Source organism: Meleagris gallopavo, chromosome 2 (genome assembly GCF_000146605.3).
Source record: "Meleagris gallopavo isolate NT-WF06-2002-E0010 breed Aviagen turkey brand Nicholas breeding stock chromosome 2, Turkey_5.1, whole genome shotgun sequence".
NCBI classification, from domain to species: Eukaryota; Metazoa; Chordata; class Aves; order Galliformes; family Phasianidae; genus Meleagris; species Meleagris gallopavo.
This window is the reverse complement of record NC_015012.2, coordinates 104,353,408-104,365,669: the sequence shown is the minus strand read 5'-3', so window position 1 is coordinate 104,365,669 and position 12,262 is coordinate 104,353,408. Positions and strand designations below refer to the sequence as shown.

Sequence of the window (12,262 nt, the reverse complement as noted above, 5' to 3'; positions counted from 1 at the left end):
TTGAATGCCTGCAGGGATGGGGCATCCACAGCCTCCTTGGGCAACTGGGAAAACGCATCTCTGTCTCTTCCATATGCACTGTTTTGGTGATTTTGATGCCTTCAAAGTCATGGGCCAAGGAAAATGTCACAGTGTCCAGGACGGATGTAGCGATGGCTGTGTTGTAGCCCATGAATAATTTGTCCTTGTTCTCAGAAATTAGAAAAGTTGATGGGAGAGTGTTGGACTTTCTGTATTGGCTTTGTGCTGAAGCAAAAGCTATTCCTAGCAGGGAAAAAAGTTGATCTCATGAGTATCTTTCACTTTGCTCTTGTCACCTTTTGGATTTTGATCTTCACTTTGATGAACTCCAGTGGATGTAATTGGCCTTTAGGTATGAACTTAGGATTTAACATTGTGGCAGCTGCAATAATGGCTTTGGTAAAGCTATTTTTGAAGGAAGACTCAGGTCCTGGATGTTGCAGGTTCGTGTGGGATGGGAGTGTCTGGGCAGCCATATTAGACATACAGCTATAGAATCGTTTGAGTTGTTAGAGTTAAGGTAATACGGTTAGGTTGAGGTTGGACTTGATGATCTTTAAAGTCTTTTCCAACCTGAGTAATTCTATGATTCTTTCTGTGATTCTGTGAGTGGGAAAGGACTCTCAAAGTCCATGTGGTCCCACTGTCCTGCGGTGATCAGAGACACCCACAGCTCCACTAGTGCTCAGAGCCCACGTCCAGCCTGACCTTGGCTGTCTGCAGGGATGGGGCACCCACCACCTCTCTGGGCAAATCTTCCTTGATGTTAATTCTGACTGTTTTTATATGCATGAATGTAGGCAAAAGCCTGAATGAACTCCCCAGTGTTTTGGAGATGTCCACATTATAGTCTGGCCATGACTTTAGCCAACACTTGTAGGGCCTTGTTTAACATAGGTGTGGCTGGACTGAGCAGTGAGAAAAGTCATTAACGTGGCATTTCACTGATGTATTTTCTGTAACAGCAATGAAAAGCGGCGGCGGGAGCAGGAGAACAAATATTTGGAGGAGCTGGCAGAGCTGCTGTCTGCAAACATCGGAGACATCGACACTCTGAGCGTCAAACCAGACAAATGCAAGATCCTGAAGAAGACGGTTGATCAGATCCAGCAGATGAAGAGGTTGGAGCAAGGTAAGGCAGCAAACTTGGCTTGTCTGGAAATCTGGGAGGAAGAGGCTCTTCCCAGTGTGTTGTGGACAGTAAATTGCAGCGAATAATCATGGCTTAGAAGCTGTTCCATTTGCTATTGTTGTTTTTCTCCTGTTTTATGAAAGCCTTAATATGAGAAAGTGCTTTTCACTGAGCTCTGGTTGGAGATGCCCTCTTGGTGTTGCTGACTGTGAAGTGGCACCTTACTCACTGGTTGCGTTTCGGCTTGAAGTTGTTCCTTAGATGAGAATGAGAATAAACAGAAGTTCTTGTGAAGCTTTCAGGATCAGACCCATTAAGCACTTATCAGCAATGCTGCTATTAGCTGTGTACAGAAAACCCGTTTTATAGCCAGATAAGATGAAGGGTGTGCTGTGCAAGATTTCATGAAGAACCATTTACCCTTGTCAGATCTGTTTTCCTGCCAACAAAATAGATTAGAGGGGCATTAATCCACCTAGTGCTGCTGGACACGGGCACTGCAAAGAGAAGAGATGCACGGAAGGCCATATAAAGGTTAAAATTCACCTCGAGTGTGAACTTGGAGACCGAAATACGCAGGTCCAAAGGGCTTAAGGAAAAGAGGTGAGGTGTGTTAAGGTGTGTACATGTCAAGGAGCAGGGTTTGTCCTGGTCCTTGCAGCCTTGACGTTGTTCTCTGAGGCCATCTGCAGCCCGCCCCGTGAGGTGGCCATGGAGGTACATGAAGGTGATGTCCTTTTTGCACAAGGTGAACAGCACTCAGCTCATGTTAGCTCTAAGAGAGCACCATCAGTCAGATGGGGTCTCTGCCAAAGCTCCTGCTGCACACTCTGGGCACGGTGGTGTGCCTGGTACCAGTTGCTAAAGTTATCCAAAACCCTGCAGCCCAGACCTGGGTGTGCATGCACAGCCATTCGCTCCATCATTTAGACACTTTGCTCTTACTGCAGGCCTCTGAGCTGCATAAGCCAGGATGAAGAGATGGTTGCAAAGCGTTAGGCTTATATTGCGTGGGCTTCCTGAAGAAACGAGGCAACAGCTTTTACAGAATCATGGAATCATTCAGGTTAGAAAAGACCTCTAAGAGCCCAAAGTCCAACCCCAGCCCACCCCACCATGCCCACTGCCCACTGTCCCTCAGTGCCACATCCCCACAGTTCTGGAGCACCTCCAGGACCCCACCACCTCCCTGGGCAGCTGTGCCAATGTGTGGCCACTCTTTCTTAGAAAGGATTTTTCCTGATATCCAACTGGAAATTCATGTTGGGGCTGAACAATGAAAGGAGTTTGGTAGTGGGTGAGGACTCAGTGGTTCCTGCTCGCTGCCACTTCACCTTTCATTAGTTTTCTTGACATTGCACAGCAGGGCTGAACATTAACTAGGACAAGCACTACTTAAAAATATTGTTCCTTGAGCTTTGCTCTGTATTGCAGGCTTATCTAGCACTACATGAAATTACCAAAGAAGAAAAACTTCACCTGTATTTGTTCTTCGCAATTTATTGCAGGAATGTTTTACATGGGGAGGTAGGAGAAATATTGCTAAATGGAAGGACATTTGTCCTGTGGTCAAAGGCAACACATGGCAGCACTCCCTGCGAAACTGTGGCAATGTTAGGAAGCCCACTTGTGGGTGTTATTTCACATCCAGGAAAGTCTGGAGTTTGGGGTTGCAGTGATGTGACACAATGCTCTCCAGGCACCCCAACACATGCTGTTGACTCACAGAATTATGAATGTCGAAAAAGACCTCTAAGATCACTGAGTCCAACCCCAAGCCACCCCACCATGTCCACTGCCCACGTCCCTCAGTGCTACACCTCCATGGTTCTGGAACACCTCCAGGTTTGGTGACCCCACCACTTCCCTGGGCAGCTGTGCCACTGCATCACCACTCTCTAAGAGAAGAAATGTCTCCTAATACCAACCTGAACCTCCCCTGGCACAACTTGAGGCCGTCACTTCTCGTCCTAACTCAGCCTCTTGTCCTTACTCAACCAACAGCCAGCAAAACCCATTGGCACAACCTTGTAGCAGAGCAGCAGAGGGGATTCCAGTGAAAAAACAGCCAACGTTCTCTTATTCACTTATCTCAGAAAAGGTCTGTGCGAGGTGTGGGTGCCCACAACAGGGAGGTGGCAGTGCCATGGGAGCAGGGATGCTGCTGGTGGCTCAGCCTGCAGCAGATCACAGACAGCTTGCATGCGTGCATTGAGCCCGCGCTCCCATCCCCCAGCCTGCCGGGCTGCTATTTAAAGTACGAAGCAAATGCTTTTAGAAAAGATTCCTAGGTTTGGCCCCCTTCCAATGTTAGTAATGTACAGTTGGCAGAACAAGCAGTTTGCGGCTGTGGCAGCAACCTGAAATTCTTCTGCCAAGACAGCAATAAACGCAGAGGAGAAAGGGGCCAGGCAGTTAATTTTTTCAGCGTTCATCTGTCCCGCAGAAGTTTTTGGGTTTTGAGTTTTTTGGATGAAAAGAAATTGCCCAGGCTGTGTGCAGCTTAGCAAAGAGAACACAGCTGTGAGCATCCAAGGCCAGGCTGGATGGGGCTTGGAGCAGCCAGGGCTGGTGGGAGGTGTCCCTCCCCATAGCAGGGATTGGGGCTGGGGGTTCTTCAAGGTCCTTTCCAACCCAAACTGCTCTGGATTCCATAAATGTGACGAGCAGTATTGAAACCAGTGCTGGATCAGGTGTGGCTCTGCAGCATGCAACCCTATGGGCAGAGGAAGGCTTTGGCACGTGGTGTTACTCCAGATGCATTGGTCCCTGGTTTGCACAGCTCTACCCAGACCCGTATGTGTAAGAGCAGTGTCCCAATGCTCCTGAGCTACTGCCCTAGGGAGTTGCTCCATGCCCACCACCCCTGAGGCAGAACCTTTTCCCTCGGTAGAAGAAAAGTTCTGTCCCACCATCTCTGCACATCTGATGGCAAGGTAGGAAGATGAGGCTGAAGTGTAAACCTTCAGATTTCTGCATGAGCTGGGCTAACTGGAGGAACTCTCTGAGCTGATGTTTCTATGGGGGTCCCTCTGGGGCTCTCCAGCAGCTCTGAGCTCCCCACTCACACCATATGCCCTCCTTTCAGATACCAAACCCAGGCAGCCCTCAGTACATCAGTGGTGTGTCACAACCACAGCCTCCTGTTTTAAATCCCTCCATTTCTGCTTTCCTTACTGAAGGAAAATCCTTCGTGTGATTCTAGGCAGAAATAAGGCATCTTGACTGTACAGAGGAGGCTACAAAAGTGAGCAGAGATGCTGAAAATGCAGCTTTGACATGCAGAATGCTTCTTGTTTGATTTATTTTCTGTAAAATAACATAGTTTGTTATGGCTGCTATACAATCACTATGGAGTTCAGAGCCTACACAGTGGTGTGAGTGTGAGTAGCTGCTTGCTGCTGTGGTTCTGTTGGAGCAGGGCAAGTGGTGGACTCCGTGGGGCTCCTGGAGTCTGTTGCAGTGCCTTCCAGAGCTCATTTGCTCTATTCAAGACTCCCCACTCCCGGATTTTCAATGTCAGCCTCAGTATATATTCCTGCTTGCCTCACTTCACTTTTTACAGCACGTCTGTATCCTTGGTGTTTACAACCTTCAAATATTTGCTGATTAGCTCCCATGCCCTCCCCTTGCCATGGTGCTGCACGCAGAGGCAGCTGATGCCATCTTCCCAACCTGGCACCCAGCCTGATAGCTTCCCTTCCCAGACTGTCCCCACTGGCTCAATACTAGGCTGGCAGCAAGTTTTCCCAACCCAAGCTTTGGGGATGGAGCGGGGTCACTCCTGCCTCAAGTTGCAGCGTCCAAAGTCTCTGTAAGGGATGCGATGGCACGCCGGCTGCAGGAGTTTATCTCCTTTTTCCCCAGAAGGATTTCTAATTAAATGGGGACATAGAATCGTAGAACTGTTTGAGTTGGAAGGGACCTTTAATGGCCATGTGGTCCAATCCGCCTGCAGTGAACAGGGACACCCAGAGCTCCATCAGAGCCCTATCCAACCTGACCTTGGGTGTCTGCAGGGATGGGTCACCGAACACCTCTCGGGGCAACCTGTGCCAGTGCCTCACCAAATACTTCTGGTCTGGGAGCAGATAACCTTGGGATCATGGTAGGAGTGGATGGCACGCAAAGACCTGATGGAGACGGGAACCATGAGACCCATGCTCTGGTAGAGGGGTGATGTCTTCTCCCTTGCAGCCCTGCCTGCCTTGGCAGAGTCCTTCCAAGATTAAACCACCATCTTTTTCCCCAGAGTCCTCTACGTTGAGAGGGTGCTTAATTTCCTTCCAAAGCAGGAGTGTAAACGCAGCGCCGTGATAGAACAAATCAAACAGTATTGAACTTTTCATTATGCTGCCTCCAACCCCAGAGAACTGCTGAGGATTGCCCTTGAAACACCTCCACGTGGTCACAGCTCGGCCACCGCGGGCATCCCAGGGCCCCTTCCATGTCCTTCCTGCTCCTGCAGGGCTGCATTATGTTCTCTCACTGCCGAAACCGATGCATAGAGCTGTTGGAGACCTGGCTGAGGAGCAGCTCCCATCCCCGCCAGGATGCCTGGGGTCTGCTGATTGCTTTCTAGTCCTGCGAGGTCCAAAAGCCCCAGCAGATTTGCTCTGCTTTTGCCAAAATGAGTGGATTTGTTCCCATGATTCACACGGCTTGACTTCTCCAATGATGGCACCTGAGCTGCAATGGCCAGGGAGCTGCAGGAGTGACTCCAGACCCACCGAGGGCTGGTTGAGCTGCTGAATTTATGTCTATGGGTGGATGAGGGGAAAAATCAGATCTCTAATTAATGCAGTTTTATTCCCTAATAATGGTACAGAGTATTGACTTGATTTCAGGACATTTTAAAGGGCAGTAGGTTAAGAGTAAGCTTCCTTTTCTGCACTTTGCTGCGTTAACCTGCAAAGACGATGGCCCTTAATTTTTAAGTCAAATTACTTTGGACAGAGAGAGGCAGAAGACTGTTTCTCGAGCCTTTAGTTAATGATTTTCAGAGGGGCTGAGGGTAACAGCACTTCTCTCTCTTCTCTGACTGCACAACACCTCCACAATTTGTTTCTCCACCAAAACAAAACCAGAGAGGAGGTGCGTCCTCCTGACATCTCTTTATTAGGGTTTTCCTGAAGTGTGGCCATGTTCAAAGACACCAGGAAACGTCAACCAATAAAGAAGACAGCCCTGTGTTTATGACCACCTTTCGTTTGTAAGGTAACCTACTTGGGGAAGTAATTTTCCTTTTGGGTAAATAGAGTGAGTTAATTAAGCAAAGTATATGAAATAGTTATTGACTTTGGCTGCTCTGTTGCATATGATCATTGGGCTGTCAGTGGCTTTCCTTTAATTAAGTTTCCCTGCTGTCTTGTCATATGCTGAGATTTTGAGTCTTTGGCCTTGGATTTATTTTATTATATACATATAGAGCTTCTGGCACAGAAATGTCCTGTGTCCTCAGGGGAACATATAGAATCCTCCTCAGTATGAATACTGAGTTTCTTCTTGGGTTTGGAAATGCTGACATATGGTGAGCTCTAAAAACAAAAAGGCCTTAGTTTTGTGTATAGCAGTGGCCAGAAAATGATGAACTGATGGCTTGCAAAGTGGTTTCTCTCCCAGACTGTGATGTTGGAGAGGAGACCCTGTCCTTGGGCCCTGAGTCAAGAGCCCCTTCTTGTCCTAGCAGCCACTGGTAGCTGAGTGATGGGGGGCATTAATGAAGACCATAAAACAGATATCAAGAAGAAATTCTTTACTGTGAGTGTGGTGAGACACTGAACAGGTTGCCCAGTGATGGCTGCCCCTCCCTGGAAGCACTCAAGGTCAGGCTGGATGGGGCTGTGAGCAACCTGGGCTAAAGGGAGTTGTCCCTGCCTATAGCTGGGGGTTGGAACTGGATCTTAAAGGTCCCTTCCAACCTAAACTATTCTATGATTCTATGATGGAATGAATCCCATATAACCACAAAGCAAGTAATTGCGTGCAGCAGGTGGGAGCGAGTTGCAGAGATGAGGTCTCTTGGAGAGCTCTACCCAAAGCAGAGGAACTAGTGTAGAGCAATTAAAGGCTCTCTGCGCCCTTCCTCTGGGCAAGATCTGGTGCTTTTCACTCAAGCTTTTAATGGTTTCCATTTGGTTTGGGAAGAGTAAGGAATTCCTGCTAGGTTATTATCTTGGGGGCTGTGGAGGAGATCTGTCAGGCCTTCCCTGCAGCATGCATTTCTGAGCTCTGAAGTAGGTCACAGGGGAGTTTGGGCTGGAAGGGACTCTGGAGAGCCTATCAGAACACTTCACTTAGACATAAGGTTCATCTTTTGGACACTGGAACAGGAGGTGGTGGAGTCACCATCCTTGGGTGTGTTGAAGAAACATGGAATGTGGCAGTTGGGGACATGGGTCCCCAAGAATCTGGCACTTGCTCTTGTGCAGATGGGGAGCCTCTGGATGTACCAAAGGCTAAAAGGAGAAGTTACAGCGTGAAATTAAACTGCAAAGTAGTCTCGTATCCAAAAAAGTTTGATGGGGTGAGGCTGGGAGGAGGTGCAGTGTGGCACATTCCAATGCAAGAAGAAAGAAGTTACCCAAACAGAAGTTTTTGTGTGCTGACTCAACATGAGGTCCTTCAGTGAACCCAAAAGAGGACAATTCCACGCAGTGGAAGAACAATATTTGCCTAGTCAGATAAGAGAAGAAAACCCTGTTTCTTGGAAAATCATTAAACTGGAGGCTCGTGTAATAGCCCAAGCTCAGAGCATTGCAGCTGTAAGGCCAATGACGTACCACAAACTAAAGTTTAGCTCTAACGTTTGAGGTTTTGCTGAAGAACAAAAGCAAGCAGCAGGCTGGTATCTGAGAAGCAAAGCGAGTGGAAATGTCTTCTGGAAATGGAGTAAATGAAAACTGCTGTAAGGGCTTTACATTAATTAAAGGATTTTTAATTAATTAATTAAAACCACATTAAGGTTTGTGTCAAGTCTAAAATTAGATGGTGATCTCTTCAGGCTACAACTGTCAGCCTGGTTCTGGAGTCCCCTCTTTAAATGAATCGACTTTATCGGAGCTACCCTGATTTTGTTTGCTTGGAGGGAGGTCAGAAAACAAGAGCTTTGCTTTTATCCTCAGGCAGTGTTCTACAGACTCTGGGTTCCTCCTCAGGGTCAGAAAGGACCTCTTTGGCCACGGTGCTGATGATGGGTGTTGGCAGGTGCTGGGCAGAAAATCTCTTTCCTGTTCCCGAATCTGGTGGTTGTTTTAGCCCTGCAGGAGCGGCTCCTTTCCCAAACCACTGCAGGAAAAGTCATGCAATTAGAAGGAGCATCTCTCATTGCTTTCATCCCATCTCAGTGTCCAATTTTTCACCATACATTAGAGGGCTACAGAGAAAGATAAACAAGCATACCCTGGAGGCCAAATTAGACATCAGCAGGGAGGGGGAATTCCTCGTTGGCTTCGTTAGGTGCCCAATGGAAGCCCTGAAGTGTGAGGCTGATCCAAAGCAAACAGAGTACAAACAGATCCAGTCCTTTTAACTGTAATATGGGCTTGCAGGAATTCGTTTGTGATAATGAAGAGGATCCTACTGCTACTTGGAGGGGCAGTGGGGAGTGGGTGTTCCTGGTGCTCTCCATCCAATTTGAAAATCACCGATCTTCCCCCATTTTGTGATTTGCAAACACCTGCTCATTTTCGGTGGAGATGAGTTAGTGACCATTTCTCTACCTCTGTTGAGTCACCCTTTAATTTAGCTTGTTCTTCCTTCTCTTTGGTAATTACCACTCTTCCCTAATGTATTTGTAAGAAGTTGTCTCGCTTGTTCTCTACCTTCGCTCAACTAGTCCAAACATACCAGGCTCTCCTAGGCTCTTTGTGTCAAATAGTTATGCCTTGCCTTTCATTACCCTAGGAAGTCTTTTCTGTACTTCTACCAATTTAACTTCATTTTTCTTGATGTAGTTAGCCCAGACCATCACTATTTCTATTACTGGGTCTTACAAATAACATTAGGTTGTTGCTGGGAATGACCACTGTCATCTCCTATCACTTCCATTAAGCTGTCCCCAACTTTTACCTAAGCTCCTGCTCTGAAGTTGCCAATTTCATGATCTTCAAGGAGAGGAAAGTGGATGAAATCAGCGCAGTTCATCAGTGCAGTTGGGTAATCTTTCTACCCTTTGGGCCTCTTTTGTGTGGGCAAGTCAATCCACCCTTGTGTTGGTTTTCTCTCTGTGGACAAGGCAACCCACTCTTGTGTGGATGGATGTTTTTGCCCTGCATGACTAACAAACTTTGGGTGCTGGAGGAACACCAGTGGAGCGTTCCTTGTCCTGATGAAACATTTTGTTCTCAAAACTGAGTTACGTGGAGTTTGTGGGGATTCTGTGCTGCACCCCGGTGCTACTCAATGTCTTTGTGAGTGCAGAAAGAAGTGCGAAGTAATTGCACGTGCAGGGGGGTGCCTGCAGAAGGGCTGGGTGGATTGATCCTGGGAAATGGTACTTCTCAAGGAAACCTGGCCCACAACATGAACTCCTGGTGAAAGACAAGGTGGGCATCTCCTGGGGGACAGTGCATGTGCATGGACCTGGTGGGACAGTGCTGGGGCTCAGCATGGTGTCTGCACTGGGGAAAAGAAGATTGCAAAGCCCAGGGAGGCAGAGAGGAGAGCTGCAAGGGTGAATCAGGGGCTGCAGGAAATGTCTTGCAGCTTGGAAAGTTGAAGAGTTCTGTTGAGTGTATCCAGAGGAGTGGGAGCAGGCTATGACACTGCATAAGCACTGACAAGAGTGGAAAATGCTGGCGACTAGAGAGGTTTTTAAATCCAGCATAGCAAAGAATGACTCAAAGCTGAAGCCAGACAAAAACAAATTAGGAATAGGGCCCAGATTTATAACTCTGAGTGATTACTTTGGGAAGGAGCTGCCAGGGGAAGTGGTGGATTGTGCAGGTTGGAGCCAAACAGAAGTTGAGGGCTCGTTGTGGTAGAAGTGGGTGAACTCAGCGATGCTCAGGAAGTCACATCGGCCAATGGAGTGATCTCTCCTGGCCTTCGAGTCTGTAAATCTTAACATTTTGAGGTTTCATTTCCTGTGTCCTCTCAGCTGTAAACAAGCACGGTGTAATTCACAGCAGAGGCTGCGCCTTGCTTTACAGGCAGAACTGACAAGTGAATGTAATGCAGTGCAGCAGTTGTTACATGGCTTTGGATGCTGGGGTGGTTTTTTTCCCAGGAAAACTGATGTTCTTCCATTGCTCTCTTCTTCAGTGCGGGACAGGCATGCTTTTCTCTAAGCAAGATGACTCAGGGGTGAATAAAACGCAGCATTTTTATCAGAGCAGCTAATTGCACCTCGCACACAATATGGGAAGGGTTCCTGGGAACCCATTGGGAATTTCACGCCCTCTCTGTGGTTTGTTTCAGTGTGAACTGCAAAATGGGTTCCATCTCTGCCTACACCCTCCACAGGCACTCGTGAAGTCAGTCGCTCCGTATCCACTAGAATCTGTTTTATATCAGGGATTGATTTCAGATACAAACTCCCCCAGGTCAGTGCTACATAATTCTCTGCCTGAGCAGTAATGCCAAAGAGCATCCCCTGGACGTGTGTATTTTATGGAGCTGTACCACCTACAAAGCATGTCAATAAAATTCTCATCCCTCTTCTGACAGTTTTAATCTAGCTGGCAGCTTAAATATAGAACAAGGGGAAGGGGAGGCTGCTAAGAATTGCACAGACCTCTCCAAACATTGCCTTTATTTTAACAAGTGAACATTTGGTTATTACATTCTCAAGCTTTTAAACATCTCACACTGTCAAGAACTAATAAATCCTTTAGCACCTAGCTGTAAGTGGAGGCTCTGATAGGATGTAACAGGCGTGCAGATCATGCAGAGAGTCATAAACCACCTGTAGAAATCACTCCTCCTCTTGCCTTCTGCTGTGCTGGATTAGCTTTTTCTTTTTCCCCTTTTTTTTCCTCCTTGACTCAGTCGCAGATTTAAGAGTGACAGAAGACGAAGGGGAAAAAAAAAATTCCCTTCTGCTGAAAGTCCTTTATCCTGGATCACTGCAGCCTTCTGAGGGCCACCCTATGAGCTGGCATCCATTTGGGTGCCGGAGGAAAACGCAATGGAGGCTTCTCATTGAAATGTGTCCTATGTGCAGAGGGGGCTCTGGGGCCCTGCAGCATCTTGGCACTGCTTGTTCCCATTCTGGGCCCTTTGGAGAGCCCAGGTGCCTGCCAGTGTGAGCATTGCCCTGTGTGGCAGTTAGTATGATAAGCCACTTCTGAATGGGGAAAATAATCCTTGGGTTGAGTATGAGGGGTTGGCTGTGGAATCCTTCTGCTTTCATTTTGACTTTTCCCCTGAAGAAACTTGTACAGACTGTAATCCTCTCAGTGCTCCCGTGAGCAAAAGGAATAAAGCAAGATTTGTGTAAGGAGACAAAAGCTTTTGTTAGGACAAGCAATGTGGTTGGACAAAGCAACAAACTCACGGGGACAGGAGCGTGTAAGAGCCTGAAGAGCTGTCATGTCTCTTAGCAAAATGGTAGAATTTGTCCCCCAGTGCCCAGCAAGAAGCTGCTGAGTTCCTTGTCCAGTGCTTCCCTGGAGTTGTACAAATTTCTTGTGGGGCATTTTGTGGCACTTAGAGACAAAACCAGAGCCTTGGGGATGAGCTGGGGGCCCAGAGCCCAGCCAAGCCAACGGTGCTGTTCAGAAGGTTTTAAGTGGTAGCTGTCACCCATCTTTCTGTGCTTCGTATTCAGAAAGGCAGCTTCCCTCCCTCGTTCCAAGATGTGTATTCATTAATTAATTAAGCTGCCAGTCTCAGCTAACCACCTTCTAAGTCATTAAGTCTATATTACAGGGAACAGCGTTGATGAATGTTGGAGTGGTAGATCGGGTTCCCCAGGCTGATATTTGCACTGGCTTTGGTGCAGCTGCTACTCTAAGACTGGATTATATCTTACATGCATGGATTATGTCATATGGGAGGATGGAATAGTTTGGATCGTGGCAAAGTATTAGACACTGGCACAGGTTGCCCAGAGAGGTGGTGGTGGGTGCCCCATCCCTGCAGACAGCCAAGGTCAGGCTGGATGGG

General features: G+C 47.6%; 1 protein-coding gene across 1 annotated transcript in view; it reads left to right on the top strand.

The window, feature by feature from the left end:
• The window catches only part of NCOA1 (nuclear receptor coactivator 1), a 114,597-nt gene that overhangs the window by 61,657 nt on the left and 40,678 nt on the right, over positions 1-12,262 (top strand). Inside the window, 1 exon segment of the mRNA XM_019613376.2 lies at positions 987-1,153. Within this exon segment, the coding sequence (XP_019468921.1) occupies positions 987-1,153 (167 nt within the window).